At 55.6% G+C, this 18,905-nt stretch overlaps 5 protein-coding genes across 5 annotated transcripts; 2 read left to right on the top strand and 3 right to left on the bottom strand.

Annotated features, from left to right (window-relative positions):
- Nucleotides 1–861: 861 nt before the first annotated feature.
- On the bottom strand, nucleotides 862–3,069 carry GGS23DRAFT_602635 (uncharacterized protein; the record flags this gene model as incomplete). The annotated part of the gene is made up of 2 exons (XM_051519355.1): nucleotides 862–2,006; nucleotides 2,103–3,069. 2 exons carry the CDS (start codon nucleotides 3,067–3,069, stop codon nucleotides 862–864), a joined length of 2,112 nt encoding a protein of 703 aa, XP_051376325.1.
- Nucleotides 3,070–6,274: 3,205 nt separating this feature from the next.
- Nucleotides 6,275–7,972, top strand: GGS23DRAFT_186367 (WD40 repeat-like protein). Its single transcript, XM_051511676.1, has 2 exons — nucleotides 6,275–6,718; nucleotides 6,784–7,972. The coding sequence occupies exons 1-2, from the start codon at nucleotides 6,383–6,385 to the stop codon at nucleotides 7,768–7,770; spliced, it is 1,323 nt and encodes a 440-aa protein (XP_051376326.1). The 5' UTR covers nucleotides 6,275–6,382; the 3' UTR covers nucleotides 7,771–7,972.
- Nucleotides 7,972–8,838, top strand: GGS23DRAFT_186129 (uncharacterized protein). The gene has a single exon (XM_051511674.1). It carries the CDS (start codon nucleotides 8,174–8,176, stop codon nucleotides 8,771–8,773), a length of 600 nt encoding a protein of 199 aa, XP_051376327.1. The 5' UTR covers nucleotides 7,972–8,173; the 3' UTR covers nucleotides 8,774–8,838.
- Nucleotides 8,839–10,370: 1,532 nt separating this feature from the next.
- GGS23DRAFT_186172 (ras family-domain-containing protein) lies at nucleotides 10,371–12,597 on the bottom strand. Its single transcript, XM_051511675.1, has 7 exons — nucleotides 11,883–12,597; nucleotides 11,681–11,707; nucleotides 11,462–11,536; nucleotides 11,370–11,392; nucleotides 11,239–11,267; nucleotides 10,924–11,181; nucleotides 10,371–10,819 (listed from the first exon to the last, which is right to left on the bottom strand). Exons 1-7 carry the CDS (start codon nucleotides 12,096–12,098, stop codon nucleotides 10,632–10,634), a joined length of 816 nt encoding a protein of 271 aa, XP_051376328.1. The 5' UTR covers nucleotides 12,099–12,597; the 3' UTR covers nucleotides 10,371–10,631.
- Nucleotides 12,598–17,494: 4,897 nt separating this feature from the next.
- GGS23DRAFT_549193 (uncharacterized protein) lies at nucleotides 17,495–18,905 on the bottom strand. The gene has a single exon (XM_051515197.1). The coding sequence runs from the start codon at nucleotides 18,346–18,348 to the stop codon at nucleotides 18,076–18,078; it is 273 nt and encodes a 90-aa protein (XP_051376329.1). The 5' UTR covers nucleotides 18,349–18,905; the 3' UTR covers nucleotides 17,495–18,075.

Raw genomic sequence — 18,905 nt, forward strand, 5'->3', positions numbered from 1 at the left:
AATACTAGGTATCGGGGATTCAGACGAGCTCATGTGAGACGTCCTAGATAGCTCGCTTTTTCTTTGTTTCTTCTAGCAGAGGAGGAAACCCACGCTTGTCTTACTATCTAGTGCTGCAGATCGTGCACATGGTAAGTATACAGAGAAAACTCCCAACTCCCCTGGAGCCTTTCCTCTCCTTGATCGCCTCCCGGTTAAGGAGGGGGATCTAGGGGGGTATGCAATCCCACATTGGCCAACTCCAGTTACCACGCCTCCCCAGTACGCCAGTCAATATGGAGAGGTATCTTAATCTATGAACGAGGCATGCGTCCCCCTTAACCGTGTCCCATGCATATGATTCCATTATCGCCCCCGCCTCTCGAGCACGACCTTTTCTTCTCTCTCCTCCTCGGGATTTTTTCTTCTTTTTGCAACGGGCGCGTGATCCCCAAGGAATATTTGAGCACGCAATGCACCGCTTAGGGGTACAGATACTTCCCTTCTCTCCGACCGTTCTCTTATTAGGCAGCTAACCACCTCTCCAATAAAGGGTGTGGCGATAAAGCGAAAGTGCATTATAGTAAAATGTGTAGAGGAAATAAATTGGCGGCAGTAATTAGCGAGTGTAGATCGTGCTGCACCCGCATTCGTGTTGAGAAGGGAATCGTAGGGGTTAAAAAATGGAGGCACGAAGAGATCCTTCGTAGAATCCTCGATAGGCACCCGGGGTTTCAGGTGAATGGGCGGATTGCTTGATGGTAGGTCTGCCTATACCTCTCTCGTTGGGTTATGGCTGTGGGTATCGTCACGCGGGATTGGCGCGTACGAGGTTGGACTGGCGTCTGGCGCGATTGCGACACCGGATATCGACTACGCATCCTACATGTACCTCTCTTCGGAGAGGCGCACGATCTCGCATAGCGCGCGCATGAAATCAGGGTCATCCTCCCGTTTGCGCTGGCTGCTGACATCCGCACCCGTAATATGTCCGCTGTTGGTCATCCGTAGAGTGGCGACAAGCCTTGAAATGCATTTTGCGAGACCCAACCGTAGATCTTTTAACGCCTGCTCGTTATGGTCGGCCGACGTCTGGCGGCGACCGCCCATGCCGCCCGTCGCCGTTGCCGGTCTGCTGCTCTCCGGGTAAGTAGGGTGTTTGGAAAGAGCGAAGAAAGATCGTTTGTTGCGTAGATGGAGAGCCCGCGATGGCGGGGGTTCGGGTATCGGCGCGGCCGGGTCTTCCTGTAGACCCAAGAGACTTGCAGCCTTGCGTGGGATCGCACCAGTGTCCGAGATCGAGGCACGTATATCGAAGGAGGTGCGAAGGTCTACCGAGAGGCCCAGGCTCAGCTCTGACGGCGTCGTCGAGGACTTCGAAGTCGGTCTTGAGGAAGAAACGGTCGGGTTGATGAGTGCGGACCGGGGGCACAGCGAGGTCACGTAGTTATATGCCACTAAGTGGGCGTAGAGAGCGTCGCAGAGGTAATCGGTTCCAGAGGGAAACAAGTTCTGAATCGCAGACCAATCTGACTTCCTCTGCCAGGATGGGCTGTATCTTGGGTCTTGGGACGTGTCCATAACCTCACTTCGAAGCGGGCTGGATGGCGTTTGGCTGGGGGGTGGAGGCTGCTTCTTCACTGGCAGCCACCTCCATTTTGGTTGCTTGGTTTGGTCTGTAAGGTCCACCGACGACGTAGGGACCTCCGAATATAGACTAGATGCCTTGTACCTGAGTTTCTTGGAATGGCCCCGGATAGTCTCGATAGAGAGGCTGGAGCACAATAGCATGGTTTCCGGAAAGCAAGATATGGAAACCCGAAGCGTGTCGAGAACCTCCGGGGGGAGCGGCAAGGGAGCGGGAGTGCCGTCGGCTCTGGTTTGTGCGTAATAAGGGAAATTGTCGACACTGGATTCCAGCCATGATTCGACATCAACACCGGGAGGAGCTATCTGTAGAGTTTGGTTGCTTTCCGGGCGGATAAATTGCTCGACTTCGCTTGCTTCGAGGTCGTGACCACCGTCGTCTTCGTTGTCATCGTCGTCGTCTTCTTCCGCCTCCCCCACCGCCCGCTCCCCTTCTTCCACTTCTTCGTCGTCGTCTGGATATAAACTCGTCCTACCGTCGTCGCCATGGTCACCCTGTGCGGTTACCCTGTTATTTGGTACCCTGGGTGGAGGAGCTATGGGTGAGGTCTTCATTCCCGGCAATAGCATGCCGTCATTACGCTGCGTCGGTAATCCCTGGCTGGGCGAGGGTGGCAGGAAAGGAGAGACACTGATCTGGGGAAGGAGAGGGTAATCCCGGTGCTTCAAAGAAGACCGCCGCGTGGGAAATGAAGTCGGGCAGGTTAATGATTTCTTGGCGGGAGTTGGTGGTTCTTCTTGCGTATCTGGAGACTTCGCAGAAGTAGGCGACAGTATAGGCGACATCACGGAAGATGTCGTTGAAGGGCTGATAAGTTCGGGGCGCGGGGTAGCCGAATTTAACGACATAGTTCGTAGCTCGCCCATGTCACGGCGTAGGGATATCTGCTTCTTAGGCGACGAGATGTTCATCATGCTGTAGTGCCTTCGGTCCGTGGGAGGTGCTTCTTCGGCGTCGAGGTCCATCCAGCTCTCACCAGCATGGTTCTCTAAGCGAACAGAGACTTTCAATTGCCTGGGCGATTCCCTCTTCTCGGATGTGATCGAGGTGGCCTCGGTGACTACCGATACGTCTCGCGTGCGAATTGAGGGGGGCGCCAGGCCACCGGACGATTCGCTGCTGGCCGAATCTGAATCACTGTTGCTCGGTTTCGGTACGTGGTGTACCGCCAGAAAATGTGCTTGTGTCTCGTTGACGTTTTGTAGCGATTTAGCCCTCGACGTCATTGCCAATGGATGGGATGAAGGGCCAGCGCTCAATGAACTGTCCTGCAGTGAATATCGTCTCTTGGTCCCGTCGTCGGCCAATGAAGGTGCTGGGGGCCCAGCGGTCAATTGTCTTGACTTGAATACATCCTCCGACTCTTCCAAATCCACGGCTAGGAGCTCTGGCAAATTGAAGCTCATGAGAGGCTCAAAGGTCAGAGGCTCAAAGTGCTCCATAGTGCTCGTCTTCGCGTCCGACGCGATCGGTTCGGTGGCGTCGCAGGGTCTAATAAAGGCCAGGGAATGAGATCTCCCATAAGCCAATCCCTTTCTCCGGGTGCCAAAGACTGCCGATAGGCGATGTTTCCCACCTTCAATTCGTCCAGGTCTGCGGCAGCCTCTCGGGTTCAAAGGGATCGCGCGAAGCAAGGGGCGCACGCAATGTTTAAGACGGCTGTCGAAGACAATCCGGAGAAACTGGGACAAAGCAAGCCGTGGGAGAAAAAAGGCTGCCACTGGGCCAGGAATCCAGATAAATCCAGAGACCCAGAGAAAAGTCGAGCTATGGGCAGGGGTCCCGGCGAAGGATGGACCTGTGCTCACGGATGGGTTGGTTTTCGTAATTCGACAGAGATGAATTCCACGGACCCCGGACAGCCAGGGGGTTTGTTGGCGAGGGCGAAGGTCGCAGAGGGTTGCAGAGGCCAAAAGGGATACGGAAAAAAGGGTGGGACCTCAGTCCATCCCAGGTCCCCAGAGTTATCAACAAGAAACAGACAAATAGAAAACATTCCGAACTCATCCCATTCCCACCGCGGCTGGCACCAAGCATCCTGCTCCCGAGATACAGGGAGGTAGGTATGACAGACATTCGGCCTAAGACATACCTAAACCTCCATTCCCACGAAAGAGGCAACCCCTCTTGCTTCTTCCTACCCGGCAGCCAGCGCGTGCGTGTGCGTGTGCGCTGTGCGTGCCGCCCTCTCACTCAACTCCTTAGGACGCTGGTGACTCGCCCATCGATCTTCTCGCCAAGGGATCGCTTCTAGGGTAGTATCAACCACCGACAGGCCTCGCTGGCAGCCAATCAGACAATTTAATTGAGGTATCCAAAACTTCGACCGCCAAGCGTATACGATGCAACAGTGCCGTTCTATCTGGAAATTATTCAGGTGCGGTTAGCCAATCGACTACAGCGTACCGCACCATATTTTTAGTGTTCCCAATCCGGGGGTTTTTCTGACGAGGTGTCACTGCTGACAAGACCTAGGCCCATGGGCGGCGAGGGTTGATCATGCCGCAAGACGAGCTATGGGATGATTTTCACGGAAAAGAGTGTGTGATGGTTGCGAGAGATCGAAAGCCCCCAACAGCCAGATAGCAGGGGATCTCGCGCCTCCTCCTAAGGCCTGCCCACCTGCACCGATTCGGCCGGTGGATCGTGTATGGGGTCGCCTACTCACCGACGTGCCCAGATCCAAATCTGGGTTGAATCAAGCCCTGTGTCCCCTCCCCTGCGTCAAGACAGAAACCTCTGCGATGCCTGATGCCGTTGGCAAGCGACACGACAGACGGGTGACCACGTTTGCTGCTCCATTCAAATGCAGTGCGCAAGTAGAAATCGCGGCAGCATGTATGGTATGCACCCTATCGACCCTGTGGGATCTGCCTGTCTGCTCGCTCTCGAGGCTCAAGAGCACGGCGGCGCGGATTGGCCAGCCACGAGCCAGCCCAGACAGGCTGCCGCGCTATCGTCGGTTGTAGGATCTAGCGCCGCCTGCCACGGCCCACCCCAGCATCACCGCCTCCGATAAGCAGAACCGTTCTCGAGCAGGGCAATACGACGGTAGCCAATGAGGATATATTCTAGGTGGCGGCCGGCTTGCTCGCGGCCTTCAACCCAAGAAAACGAAGTGTCGGGTGTGGACAGGAAATGAATTGGAAGCTCGTTACGCACGCAACCGGCCATCGAGTTTTTCCAGATCCCAGGACTGGAAGCCCACGGTGCTCATCCAGATATATATTGTCCTCAGAGGGTGCGAGACATGCAGCCACCCGCGAAGACTGGCCACGGGTGGGGCAGGTCTAGCCAAACGACGGAGCAGGGTCGTAGGGGAGTCGGGTAGAGAGCATGGATCGAGGTAGCTGCGGAGCGATTGGAAGCTTTCTCGCATCGTGGTATGGGAGGAGGACGATCGGGGATACGGGGATGGGAACGGAGACGGGAATGACGAAATGTGACGAGTCTGACCAGAATGTACGGGATGTATCGAGAGCGCCTCGCGCCAAGCGGCCATGGGGAGGCATCAGTCATGTCACCCTGCCCACCCGCGCCGCCTTGCCGTTCCAACTGTGCATGCGCAGTAGCTACATCCTACGTCAGCTGGGTACAACCGTAACGCAGAGCTATGGGTAGGAGGTAGGTAGGTAGGTATTCTTACCGATCACCTCGGACGCCCGTCAGTTGGGCACACGTCCATTTCATACCAGAGGCCTCCTTCGTGAACCACGGGCACGTACGCGTACGTACCTCCTCTCCCCAGGTAGGTCATGTATTGGTGAGGTGTGTGCCCAACAGCTAATAGCTAGCCATCTACACAAGGCCTTGGCAGATACGAACACAACCGTGTGGACTTGTGCTGCCAACCGGTGCGCGTCCGCTGTCGGAGAGAGCTGGGTTATATATACACGATGCACACACATGTAGGTACCTCACGGTGCCATAGTGTGGGTACCTACCTCAGGTGTAGGTACACAGATGCCCACCTAAGGTACATCTCAGAGCACTACAATTACCTACCTACCTTAGGTACCTCCTAACCCAAGGCAATGCCTCCGATCGCAGGCGAGACTTACCTACCTAGGTAGTTGGAGAAGGAAGGTGACCAAAGTTTGAGCAGGTGCTCTGACCCCGCAATCCCCTGTTGAGCCCCGACGCCAAGTCGTGAGGCTTAACCAAGGTACTTGACGCCGCATTGCCGGTCCCACCCGACTTGCATACCGCCTTTGGTTCTAGGTACCTACAGGCCGTTATGTTATGATAGGAGGCGCCCAGTCGGTAGATATGTACCCGGTACCTCGCCGCACGACCCCTATTTATGTCAGCATTCAGATATCGACCTTCCTTCCTCAGGTACCTTCTACTCCGTAACTGGCGAGTTCGGTGGGGGCTGTCATACGAGATTGGCAGCTGCCAATAAGAATTTGCGGGGAGAAGCGAAAAAGCATAAGGAAGGAAGAGCAAAAAAAAAAAAAAGAAGAAAAAGGGAAAGCCACAGAGCAGGCAAGAACACCACTTACTCAAACCCATCTTACATAACTAGCGAGAAGTGAGGCGACAACCACAACGACCACATCCTCAGAATCCTGCAGGACTGGTTTGCGTCTCTCTTGCATTCCAGCTCTACCAACCCGCCAATCCCGACATATCGGCCCATAGCCCCGCGTTTCCTGTTGCCAGACGGCCAGCCTATAATGATCTGACACTGGCCACCATCAGGGGATCTCACCTCGCAGGATTTTCGCCCTCCGAGGGCTAGATGAGCGAGGGATGTTGGCGGAGAGCTATCTCGTGTCCGTATCCGGGCCTCCGCTGGCCAACAACACCGCCATCCCCAAGGACGCCGGCATCTACGAGCTCACGCTCCATCCGAGCTACGCCACCACGAACACCTTCAAGCGAAGCACCGCCCCGCGCAACTGCCTAGCCGCCAGCGACACCCACATATTCGCTGCCCAGGATGAGAAGTCGACCGTCCACGTCTACTCGAGGAGCAAGGGCAGCCAGGAAGCTCTGGTTACCTTCCCGGAGCGCATCAGTAGCGTCGCTCTATTGGGCGACGTGCTTTTCCTAGGATCGCAGGAGGGGAGAGTGATCGTATGGGAGGTCAGTCAGCCAACATGGGTAACAGATCGCTAGCTGTTGCTATAGCTTACTAATACCCTGTATAGATCTGCACCGGTAGGCAGGCCACCACGCCCGCGTGCCATGTCCAGGCAGTCACCTGCATGGCCGTCACACCCTATCACCTCGTCACCGGATCCGAGGATTCCAATCTTCATGTCTGGTCTGTCCCCCGCCTGCTGGAACTCGACTCGACGATCGAGCACGAGCCGATGCAGACGCTTTCAAACCATAGAGCTGCTGTCACGTCGCTAGCTGTAGGCCACAGCGTAAACCCTGACACCAACATCTGCGTGTCGGGGAGCAGAGATAAGTCCTGCGTCGTCTGGAATTATCAGTTGGGTGTAGCTTTGCGGACGTTACTGTTCCCTAGCTTCCCTCTCTGCCTGTGTCTCGACCCGTGCGCGCGCGCTATTTATGTCTCGTCCGATGACGGATCGCTCTACGCAATTGAGCTGTTCGCCGAAAAGGCATTGCTGGGCCCTCTGAGCGTCGAGGATAGCTCTATGGCCGTCCAGGTTTCCTCCGCCTTCGGTGCCACGCCCCGCCAGGCAGGTCCAGCATCATGCATGGCCGTGAATTACGATGGTACGATACTGATATCTGGCCACCCACAAGGCCAGGTCCTCCGATGGGACCTTAGCAGTCGTGCAGACTCCACCGAGCTAACCAATCTCAACGCCTCTATCACCAACGTCGTCTTCATCTCGCCACTTCCTGCCCCGCGCCCTACTAGGCCTGTCACGGTTATCAAACCGTTTCTCGGGAGCCGAACCTACAACTTTACGTCTCAGCTCGATTCTGAACTCGCAGGCGAAGACACGAGGTTTAGCAGGATGCTTAGCTCGAAAGGCTTTCCGAGCGATGTGCTGGAACAGGCCATTATCGCCTTCCAGACGCCGGCCGAAGACCCCGTCGGAGACCAGGAACTGCGGAAAGAGAACGAGGAGCTATGGGAGGTCGTAAATGAGCAACGGGCACTCCAGAAGAGGACCCTGCAGCGCTATCTAGAGGCCAGATCCTCCAACGCCTGAAAACTGCCGATCTTACCTCCCCTCGCCAATTTACCTACGAGACGAAGGCACGATTATACACCTGCGGACATTTCCTACCGAGTTCTCATCTCCTGCAGCAAAGCCAGTGCGAAAAGGAAAACCCTGGTAATATAGACGGCACTCTCACATCATTGGTATCTCACGATACGTAAATTACGAATCTAGGTGAAACCCTCAACGCTCAAGTATTATTCTGGGCCGAAGTCGCAAGGCTACGCAGTGGGAGATTAAGAACAATCTCCACAGCCTCCATCCAGCTTATTCAAAGGTCCCGGTGATGAAAAATGGGGCGCCGATAATTATACGTGCTGATAAGTAGATTATTATCGCAAGCCTCACCGTTCTCTCGTTTTGCTGCTCTCATCTAGTGTTGATACACCACATGCTGGCGGTTGGGTGGGCTTCGTACATGAATAAAAAGCCGCGACTTCGGAAATCCCGCGTCAACCTAGAGCGCCTACCTAGCGGCGAAATGAAGCGCGCTGCCCTCATCTCGGCCAACCCCAGCGGAGCCCGCCTCTCGCTCGCGAAAATCCTACGACGAATCGACTGGCTAGCTTCTTCGGCTGCCCTCCCCATCCACAGACCATACCCCAGTTTCTCTTCTCACCTATCACCGCACGCGACGAACACTACCTCGGAGGCTAGAGAGAGAGCTCTATACGCGTCACAGGAAGTTGGAGGTAATATTGCGGGATATCGTGTCGTTTGGGTGAGGGGGAGTAGCGGTGAGGGGCGTATCTGCGATACCGACCGATACAGTGATAGAACGGGCCTTCCCACGAAGTTGGAACAGTTCGGTAGCCCTTGGCACATACATCCCAGATTGACTGTAACCAGGCGCACCCGGCCACAAGACACCTACAATACTGCAATATGGCCCGAGTCTGCACAGCCGAATCGCGCGTATACATTAACTTTGGGGGTTACTATTCCCGTAGCAGATACAGAAAGGGGAAAAAGCCTAGTTCCGTCGTCGTAGATGAAGCGGGCAGGAAGGTAGTTTCGAAGCCTCAATACCAACCTGCCGAATACTATCCGGTCATACCGCGATACGGTTATCTACATCTACCTAGGGCTTATGCGCCGCCGATGCCTATACTCTACGACGTCTCAACCGCGCGGCCAACCCGACCAGCAACCGTAGGACATCGGCCGGCAGCGGGCGGGCCGGGCGTCTCGGAAAACTCTCTCCCCCCTTCCCATCCCATCTGTCTGTCGGATATACGGTCCTAGGGCTTTGGTCGGGCGGGGGATGAGTTCATTATACCGGTGCGCTGGGAGGAACTCTAACTGTGTATACACGGCGAGTGGTACCGGTACCTGCGCGGTAAGGAGCTGTGTGTGAGTGCGTGGTGTTCCGCCCGGGCCGCCTCGGCCGCGACGGACAGACAGACCGCCTTGGCAGCGAGGCCGCATCCGCACCTCCCTACCTACCTACCCACGCGTGCGCGTGGAGCGAGGCAAGGCAGACCCCGGGGAATGCCGGTTCTCGGCGCACCGCGAGTCGCAACTGGTCCCTTTCGCCCCGGCTCGACTTGCGCCTCTTCGCCGTAGTTCGAGGAGGAGGAGGAGTATGCACGCGTACGCCTTCGTGCGGAGAAGGGAAGGGCGGGGGTGCGGGGAGGCGTCGTGGTTTGCTCTTGCACGTGGCTATGCATGTGCGGCATCGGACATACGCCTACGGCGGCGAGCGGGAGGCGCTCCGGGACCCGGCGCCGATCCCGCGCAGCCTGGTGCCGGAGGAGCAGGGTCCTCGGGCCGGGGAAGCGGCGCGGGGGAACCGTGGCAGAGTTGCTCTCCGAGCCGTCGACCGAGTGCTCCCTACGCCGCGACTACCTGGCGGGTTAAGTAGCTTGGTTCTCCGAGCTCGCTGAGGGGGTTAGTTACATGTCTGGAGCACGATTTCTGACTCCCGACGTCAGGATGTCGGCGGTTCGTATTAGTTAACGTTTCTGATTTAACTACCTAGATAGCCTACTCATTGCATACGGTATCCGTCCTAGCCATGCGTGACGCATCGACTCGCTGTAAGAGGGTATATATGCGTGTATATCCATTCCCGGAAAGGGGGCGGGATGAAGGGGGTTGAGTGAGTGTCCGCCCTATGTATAGGTATATATATATATATAGTTCACATACAAGAGGTTGGGGGGGTCTGCGGGTGCATCCGCTCGGTTCCGCAGCTGATGTGATTGATGTGGGAGGTGATGAGGGTTTTGCCTGGGCAATGTGGGATCTTGAGATCCCGGCTTCTCTTGAATGTAATAAAACCTGCGAGAAATGACTAATAGGAGGAAACGACGTGATAATTTCATCGACAAGTGGCCGCTCCAGGGACCTTTCCCGCCTTTTTCCTGTGGAAACTTGTAGGAAGAGAAACGATACTATTGTCGTCGTGTGGAAACCGTCATCGTGTGTTATGCTGTGCCATTAATCATGGCAGAACGACGACGAACCCGCCATCTACCATGCCCCACGGATTCTCGGTTTACGGAAGCGAGAAGCACTTCGGTCCGGAAATTGACGGTAGGAAATTAGCCGAGAATGAGCGAGGAGAGATGGGCGACTTGTCGTGGGAGGCATCGCATGGGCTGGTGGGTCGAGAGTAACGTTCCCGGTCTTCCTCAAGCCGCTGTGCCTCATAGTCTAGAAGACATTGTTGGCAAGCATCGGAATTCTCGGCGCGAGGCTAAAATTTTTTTTCCGACTTGGTCGGCATGTATAACTGAGGATAGCCTCGTGGTGGAAGTAAACCATCACACATCACAAGGCCCCGCGGGTCTCGATATGGCCTTTTATCCTCGACCAGCCATGGGTATCGTAAGTTTGCGTAACTACTATAGAATGACGCATCTAGGACGGTGGCTGTGATCCCGGTCTTTGTCCCTCCGCCTTCTTCGCTTTTTATAGTAAGAGAGGGAGTAGGGTTCGACCTTATTGTCTGATTGCTCGATGGAATGGTCCACCACATCATCTTTCCGCAGCATTTGCCGGCATAGATCGATGAAGACTTCGTCGACATTGGCTTTAAGGCGTTAGTGTAAGCGTCCTGGCGATGTTTGGGGGTTCGATTCCGCGTTTGGGAAGACTCGATGCACGTCCGGCGCGCTGGGGAAGAGATCTACTCACTCCTTGTCCGAGCGCTGGCTTCATAATACGGGGCACCCCATCTCTGCGAGATGGAGAAGCCCTTAGTCCGTGGCACTAGCCGCTGGTCTTCAAGATCCGCTTTATTCCCACATATGACAATCGGGACAGTCTCGTCGTCCTTTATGCGAATGATCTCATCACGGAGCCCTGATAACTCGTCCAACGACGAGGGCGAGGTGATGCTAAAGACTAGAAGGAAGCCTTGACCAGTCTTCATGTATAGATCCCGCATCGCAACTGGAGCCGAGTTAGCAGAGTAAGACGTATCAGCAACACGCTTGTACGTTGACCAACCGAACTGCTCCGTCCCCGCGGTATCTAGACTGTTCTACGTTAGCACGGCAGCACAGCGGGGTAGAGGAGAGAGAGAGGAGGACGGGAAAAGAAAAACAATGAATCATATCATGAGGATGGTGATGTCTTACATCTCCAGAACTACCTGGCGACCCTGTCCGCAAGGTGTTAGTAGTCATCAAATGCCAAGCCAATCGGATGCAGTGGGGTGTCGAGCACTTACATCAACTGACACCTGAGTGCGATACGAGTCCTCAATCGTCGGGTCATAACTCTCGATCCACTCGTTGTGCACAAACTGAGCTATCACAAATCAGCAAGACTCATTAGCAAGTCGACTCGTTACAATCGGGAGACGATGGGTGAGAATTTTTGGATAGATCGTGTTGGGACCCAGCTCGACTCGGTCCAATCGGAACGAGCTGGAGCGAGGAGCATTTACCTGTAAGACAGCTCTTCCCGACACCGCCTAGCGAAAGGAAGAAAAAAAAAAAAAGGTTAGCGGCGGTTACGCATCAGATGAGGGCACGACGGAAAAGAAAAGAAGCCCCCCGCCCCAAAAGTGTCGACGCGAGAGAGGGTGAGCTCGGACAAGGCGGCGGATTCTGACACCGGAGTTGGCGACGAAATAAAAGAAGACTTACCGGAGCCCAATACAACAACGTGGAATTCACGGCTACTCGCAGAAGCAACGATGTCAGCCGCCGAGTGGACATGGCACAACGCGAAAGAGAAAAGACGGGAGAAGAATGACAGTAGGCCGGGACAGAGAGACAAACGTGGACTGGTGACGGCTTTGCCTGGGAGGCATGATTCCGGCTTCGGCTTGGGCTGATAAGCTGCAAGCTCGGAGGTGTCATGAAAGGTGCATCAGCGGCCGGGTTGGGGACGGATCAGCAAGACGAAATCCGACAGCCCGTCAGCCCGTGTCTGTCTGTCACCGTCGCGACAAACGACCCAGCGCCGGCTGGGGTGGGTGGGATGAGTTATAGGATAGTTGAAGTATCGTCATCAACTTGGGCAGGTTGCAATGTTTATGCGTCTGCCTTTGTGAGGGAGGGACCGACGAGAGAGAGGGAGAGGGAGAGACAACGTCGGACAGGGAGGATCTAGCGTGTCCACAGCAGCGGTCCCCGACGAGGAGGTAGCAGTGAAAACTAATTGATAATAAAAAAAAAACCGAGTGCAAATAAAAGGCAAATGGGTAAGTGAATAAATAATCCAGCTAGGAGAGCCGCCCTGGTTTATACATATATAGCGAAGCGGGGACGGGCAAGGTAAGTAGCGGACGGGGTAAAAGAGACTAGTAATAAACGAGAAATAACAAGTAAAATAAACAGTAATAGTAAGAAGAGGAGGAGGAGGATGAGGAGGAAGTTGGGGGAAAAGGCGCGGCTGGTTTTCGTTTCCTTCTTAAAGGGAACGAACGAGCCAGGCCGGAAAGGATTAGACACAGCAATAATTCGGCACGCCCGCGAGGGAGATGGAGAGGGAAAAAAAAATCGATAGACGGGACGGACTAGGCACAAAACTTCGAGCAGCACTTTTTAGGGGACCATAAAAGAGGGGTTATATGGCAATGGGATGAACTAGATATGGGCGAAATGCGACAGCACACATCCAAGCACACAACACACGCGCGCTGGCGCTGGCACAGGCACAGGCACGGGCACACATGCGCCGGCGGCTGCCTCGAAGAATGACATAGGGATGTATGTTGTCGGACGGAATGGAAGAAGAGGCATGTGTTGTTCGTGTGTATGTGTGTGTATGTGCGTGTAGGTAGGCCGGCAGGCCGGTATGTAGGTACCTGATGGGTGTATGCAGCCAGGACAGAACTTACGCGCGCGCGCACACGCATGTATGTACATACCATGCGCAGCCTACGACCACACCCACGCCCACACACTCCCGCACCCGTACACTACAGACACCCGCCTCGCCTATACCGATACAGATGCGCATACATGCATGCATACGATATATACGTGTACGGGCGCGCACACCCTCGTTGCGAGGGAGGGCGTATACACACCTGTAGGCACGTACATGCCTACATCTGTGTTAGGTGCTCATACGCACACCCGCCAGGCACAGGCCAGGCCAGGGAGGCAGAGAGAGGCGAGAGAGACGAGAGAGAGACAGGGGACAGGGAACACCTAGACAGCAGAGACAGGTGCAAACCACTGGGGGCAGCCGGCGGGACAGAAAAACGGGTAGCGGAAGCACGGATATTATCGACAACCACCTCTGTACCAAGCGCATCGGTTCCAGCGCATACACGGCGAAGGTCAACCAAGGAGGAGGAGGCTGCAGCGCCATCCAACGCATCCAACCTATAGCGGCGGTAGTATACGCAAGTCGACGGACGTTGGGCCAGGTAGGCAATCGTATAGGGATGGACAAGGCGCGTTGGGCGAGGACGGGCCGAGGACGTCGGCGATACACGACGAAAAAGAGGTAGGTCAGAAAGAAGAAGAAGAAGAAGAAGAAGGGGAAAGGGTGGCATACACCTACCTACCTAGGTAGGGAGGTAGGTAACTCGATGCCCTCCCCTTCTCGTCGTCTCTCCGCTCTTCACCTTCCCCTCGCTCCCGCCTCGCCCCCCCCTTCTCGTCTCTCTTTCCGCAAGACGTGGCTCTGGGCCGGAAGATTCGACGAAGGTCATGCGTTGGCGTCGGCGATGCCTCGATCCCTCTTGCGGATATGGGAAAGGGGAGGGGAGGGGAGGGAGGAGAGGAGGGGTTCATCAGGCTTACCTGCTACCTGTCCTCTTACGTCGGTGCCTTAGGCAGTTAGGAGGCATGTGTGTACCAGACTTGATGCCCGGGCTGGGTACGTTGGGAAGTACTGTACGAGACGTCATTCGCAGGAAGGTGGTGCGGACGAACTCATATACGTGTATGAGTAGGCGCGTTGGTTCAACAGGTCAGGTTAGGTGTCTGCCGTAGGTACCTAATGTACAGACGTAGCACGTACATACCTACAGCGCCTGCAGGCATGTTATGTGCGTTAGAAGTACCTAACCCAAGCTATGCGCATAGGTACGTAGGTACATACCTACCTAAGGTAACAGCAGCAGGCCCTAGGTGTGCAGGTTTAGGCTCCCCTAATACTACACCTTTCCCTTTCCCCCCTCTCCTCAGGCCGCCACTGCATGTACCTGGTCAAGTGTGCAAGTCGCACAGGGTAGCAGTCGTGGCACATACCTACCTAGGTATGTGTACCTTCCATGGTAGCTGACCAGCGTAGGCGCTAAGCTGGTCTCAAAACCCACCCAAAGGTACATGCCTCAGGCATCCGATGTGCGCATAAATGTGAGAGCCGTCGGAGGCGTGTCTGTAAGTCTGTACCCCGTGCGGTGGGCAGACCAAGGTAGCAGGGGTCGATTACCGTCCTACAACGTACATTTCCTTCCTAGACGCCTCAACACTGAGGTGTGTGTGTGTGTGTGTGTCGACGGGAAGGGCTGGGGGGGGGGGGGGGGGTTATCCCTCTATCTCTCTCTATCTCTCTCCTCTATCTTCACCTTTTCGCCCTCTTTTTCCCGTCCTCTATTTCCCCCCCATTTCCTTCCGCGGTTGGAGTACGCGAGGTCCAGAGTGCAAAACGCACACGGCACCTACCTAACCTAGTATAAGTGTACATCGGTACATAGTTGCGGTGGTTGTACAAAACCACCCCTGGTTAAAGGACCCAACGAATGCCAAAAGACGGTCGGAAGCAACGCAACTTCGCAGCTAGCGAATAAGACACCTCCCGACCTTTTTTTTTTTCTCTCTTCTCTCCCATCCTCCCGCCTTTTCCAAACCCAGCCGCACACAAACTTGCCAGCTCGGGACCAGTCAAGATCGTGGGACTCGGTTTGCAACCCGCCCGCTGGTCGTTATCTCCAATGCGATGTCTCTCCCGCCGTCTCTCTCGATTGGAATCCATTACTCCGCTCTATCTAGATGTCTGCAGAGGACGCCGGCCATACAGGGTACGTTACGGGGCTCGGGCAGTCAACCTCTTCCCCATGGTCGCGGTTTACGTCGTCAATTGCCTAGCGCCAGGGATAAAGGCGTCTGCTCGCCGTCGCTACCTCTTATGTGATCTGATCTCGTGCAGAACTGCTACCCAAGGCCTCTCAGACGGGGTTAGGGGAACCAGTAGAGGACGTGGACAGCTCGGTCCTGCATAATGGAGACGCCGTTCGCGCTTCTTTCGGCCTCGCGCCTATTCCCCCTCTCGACCTTCGTCCACCCTCGGGCTGTCTGTACTGTTGCAGCTCTTGTTGTCGGTTGGTATCATCCATTGTCAAATCCGAGATATGATCGGGCGAAGATGGCAAATCTGGATTGTAATCCCGTACATGCCGGAGAATGGCTGATTTTCAGCGGCGCAAAACCTGGTGTTGATGGTCCGGTCTGGTTGGGTTCGAGCCCGTATCACCATATGCCGGTTGAGCATGATGACGACTGACGGTCTATCCATCGGTGAAAGCATTTGGAAATCCAGCTGCCTAATCACCCGAGCATTTCCGACGGACCCAGATATAACTGGTAAGTCAGTCGATTGACCGTGCATGGCCGTCCCGCACCCGACCCCGGGATGGGGCCCCCCCCAAGCCTAGGTAAGGCTTCGGGAGGAGGGTAGCCAGCCTCTTTTTCCCCCCGTCGCAAAGGTGGGATCGCTAGAAGACGGCATCACCGCCGTTGCTCCTCCTAAGCTATAAGCTACCGCTACCAAGCAAGCTACCACTGCTATGCCAACGCTACCACGCCACCGCTACAACTGCCCACGGCAAGACGGTATCGGCTACCATCACCTGACAAGTCCCAGATGCGCGCCCTTGCAGGCCCCGGTCCCGACTTGTGTGTCTGTTCGCCTGTGCTGCTCGGACTCTCGGGGGCCTTTTCTGAGAGAACATGTGCCAAACGTGCGTAAATAATGACATATCAGGCCCCAGGTATCGGATTCCACCGCCAGTCATGAAACTCCGTCGGTGCAAGCACATCCTAGTCTGGCGTGGGCAACGGAAGTGGTAGATCCAGCTCCCCGGAATCCTAGTGCATAGTAAGTGTGTGATGGTCCCCCCACTCCGTCCACTCGTCCAACTCGAGGACGAGTCGAGAACCCATGGCCACGACGCTCCCCGGTTCGTTAGCTCTTCTGTCTTATGAACCTCCCTAGTCCCGACTCATCTTGGCCCGACTTCACCCACCTTAGAGTCGGCAGGTCGTTGCGGTGTGTGGCTTGTCCTCAATTCGGCGACCTGGGAATCGAAAAGCATACATTACTCAGCCTCGCCTTTTTATGTACAATACACATACGCGCATTGCGGGCCTACAGGTCAGCCATGGCTCTCGGCTTTGCCGCGCTACGCTGCGAACCCCGTTCCCGAGCCGTTGATCGGGTTGGGTTCCGATTGAGCGAGACTTCGAGGACGGCCTCTGTTATGTAGCACCGTAGCGCTCTGCGCCCGGCGCCCCTCTCCCTGTATCATGCGAGCCCCTACTCGCGGTAGCATCATCTCGGAACTCGGACCCATCTAGACTGCTCTCGACTTTCTGGGCCGCAACTCTCGACCGACTCGGCGGGATCCCTCTCGTGCCGATGCCGGCTTGGAAGCGGAGAGCAGATCAGTTGGAAGAAAACACCGACGCGCCCGCGCTAGCTGGGCCGGGCTAGGCTGCGGGAGCCACTGATCGCCGTGCTGTTGCAGTCGATTGACATGCGGATCGCCCCACGGTTCGCGCGGTATCTGGGTGGCATTGATTCGAGGATAGCCTCGGAACGCGAGCGCATTGGGGGCAGTCCCGGACTAGCCGGGGATTTTTACTATTATTGATAGGTCAATGGCACAGGCCGTAATGTAGGTGCGGTTCTCTCCGCTACCTTTACATTGGCCGCATCGTCACCACCACCGCCGTCACCGTGGACATCGCCGACAGCCAATATACCGAGAGGCTCAGGATAGGACTACAGCTTCCTAACGACATGATTAAATTCTCGTATTCAGTTTCGCCCGGTCGGATACCAGCGGGGGGGAAGAGAACACGCGATGTGGCGTCGTACAATCAGCTCGCATCTTCTTACCTTTACGGACAGTTCATCATCGTCACCCGACATCTGTAGGACTAATAACTAATATGTAGCGAGGTTAGGCCCCCACCCCTGAGAGCATCGGGCCTTTTTTTTCTTTCTCGGCCAAGTCTGAGAGGCAAGAGTGAGGCTCTCGTCTAGTAGCAGCTGAGCCTCGTCCTTTTTCTTCCCCCCCCCCCCCCCCCCCCCCTCACAAGGACCGCCCAGCACGGCTCGACGTACGCATTTCTATCGCCTGCAGCGAAGCTTAGGCCCGTAGCGTTTGGCCCTCTGCGACCCTTCTCTTAGCTCTAGGTATTGCTGGCTTGCTTACTTGTCTTGCCTATCCCACTCAATATCAAGGGAAACAGGTCTGAGAGGCGAGGGGAGGGGAATTGGATTCGGGCGCCGGATGACTGTTCAGAGATGAAGGCGCCCGTCTATGCACCTCCTCTTTCTCGTGAGATACAAGTAGATAGGCGGACCTAGACGATAGATGGGCGTGAATGGGGATGCAAATGGATACATGATTGGTGGTTGATATGCTGGGACCGCCGCCTCTAATTCAGCCTGCCTGTTCTCTAATACTCGAGGCTGCGTGGTAGGGTATGAAGCTATTAGATCGCACAGCTACTTTGGCGTTGCTCGGGTTGGCCGAGCTAACTGACTGGTCTACTCGGACATGGTGGTTCTTCCTACCTTGCCTGTGGTTGGTTCGTTTACTCAGAGATATGCTTATAAATAGGCACAACCACGTACTCATCCGCTGGCTCAGGGGCCGCAACAGCGAGGACAAGTATCGAGGAGGCCGGGTTTGTTTTTCTCTGCGGTCTTGCATGTGATAGGGATCCCCAGGTCCTCGATATGGGTGTCATTCTGCGTATAGATGCGAGTACCGAGGAGGCCGCTGACTATACTGCAATCTTCGTCGGTAAGCAAGCTAACGGGCTGACAATAGGCAACGAGCGTCGTACGCAGGTACGACACAATCACTGATGTTCCTAGTCTCTTCGAATATGCCGGTATGTACATGCGACGGCGCATAAGACTGGGAGTATTCGTGGCGACGTCGTTCACTACCTACGTCTGTTCAGCGAGGATCTCTCGGTACGCATGCAGGCATTCATCACGTCTTGACGGCGTGGTATAAACGGATAATCTGCCCGTTAACCGGAAACCTGCTATTAGGCCTCGAAGGCGCCGGAATCTCTCGGATAACTCTCGGTCTGGTCTGACTTAATACCGAGAAGGAGGAGAAGGGCACGAGATGTCAGCAGACCGAGGTTAAGGATTTCTTTTTCTACTTCGTCCACCGCGAGGATGGATGGAAGCGGCACACGGTGGCAAGCTCGTCAGACCGCGCCGCGGCGCAGTCAGTCGTCTCCCAGTCTCACCTCAGAACTCGCTCCTCGGTGGCCACAACCCGCTTCCGATCGACGTGTGTGTGTATGTGTGTGGCGTGCCGGGACTTAGGAGAGGGATGGAGGTTCGCCCTATCTGCCAGCTCCAGGGTCCGCGTGGGCGAACGCGAGGGGGAGCTAGCTAGCGGGGAGTAAATACGCGTGGGCGAGAGGGCCTGACGTCAGGCGCGGTAGCGTTCC

This window comes from Durotheca rogersii, assembly GCF_024521655.1.
Source record: "Durotheca rogersii strain YMJ 92031201 chromosome Unknown GGS23scaffold_2, whole genome shotgun sequence".
Taxonomy (NCBI): Eukaryota; Fungi; Ascomycota; class Sordariomycetes; order Xylariales; family Xylariaceae; genus Durotheca; species Durotheca rogersii.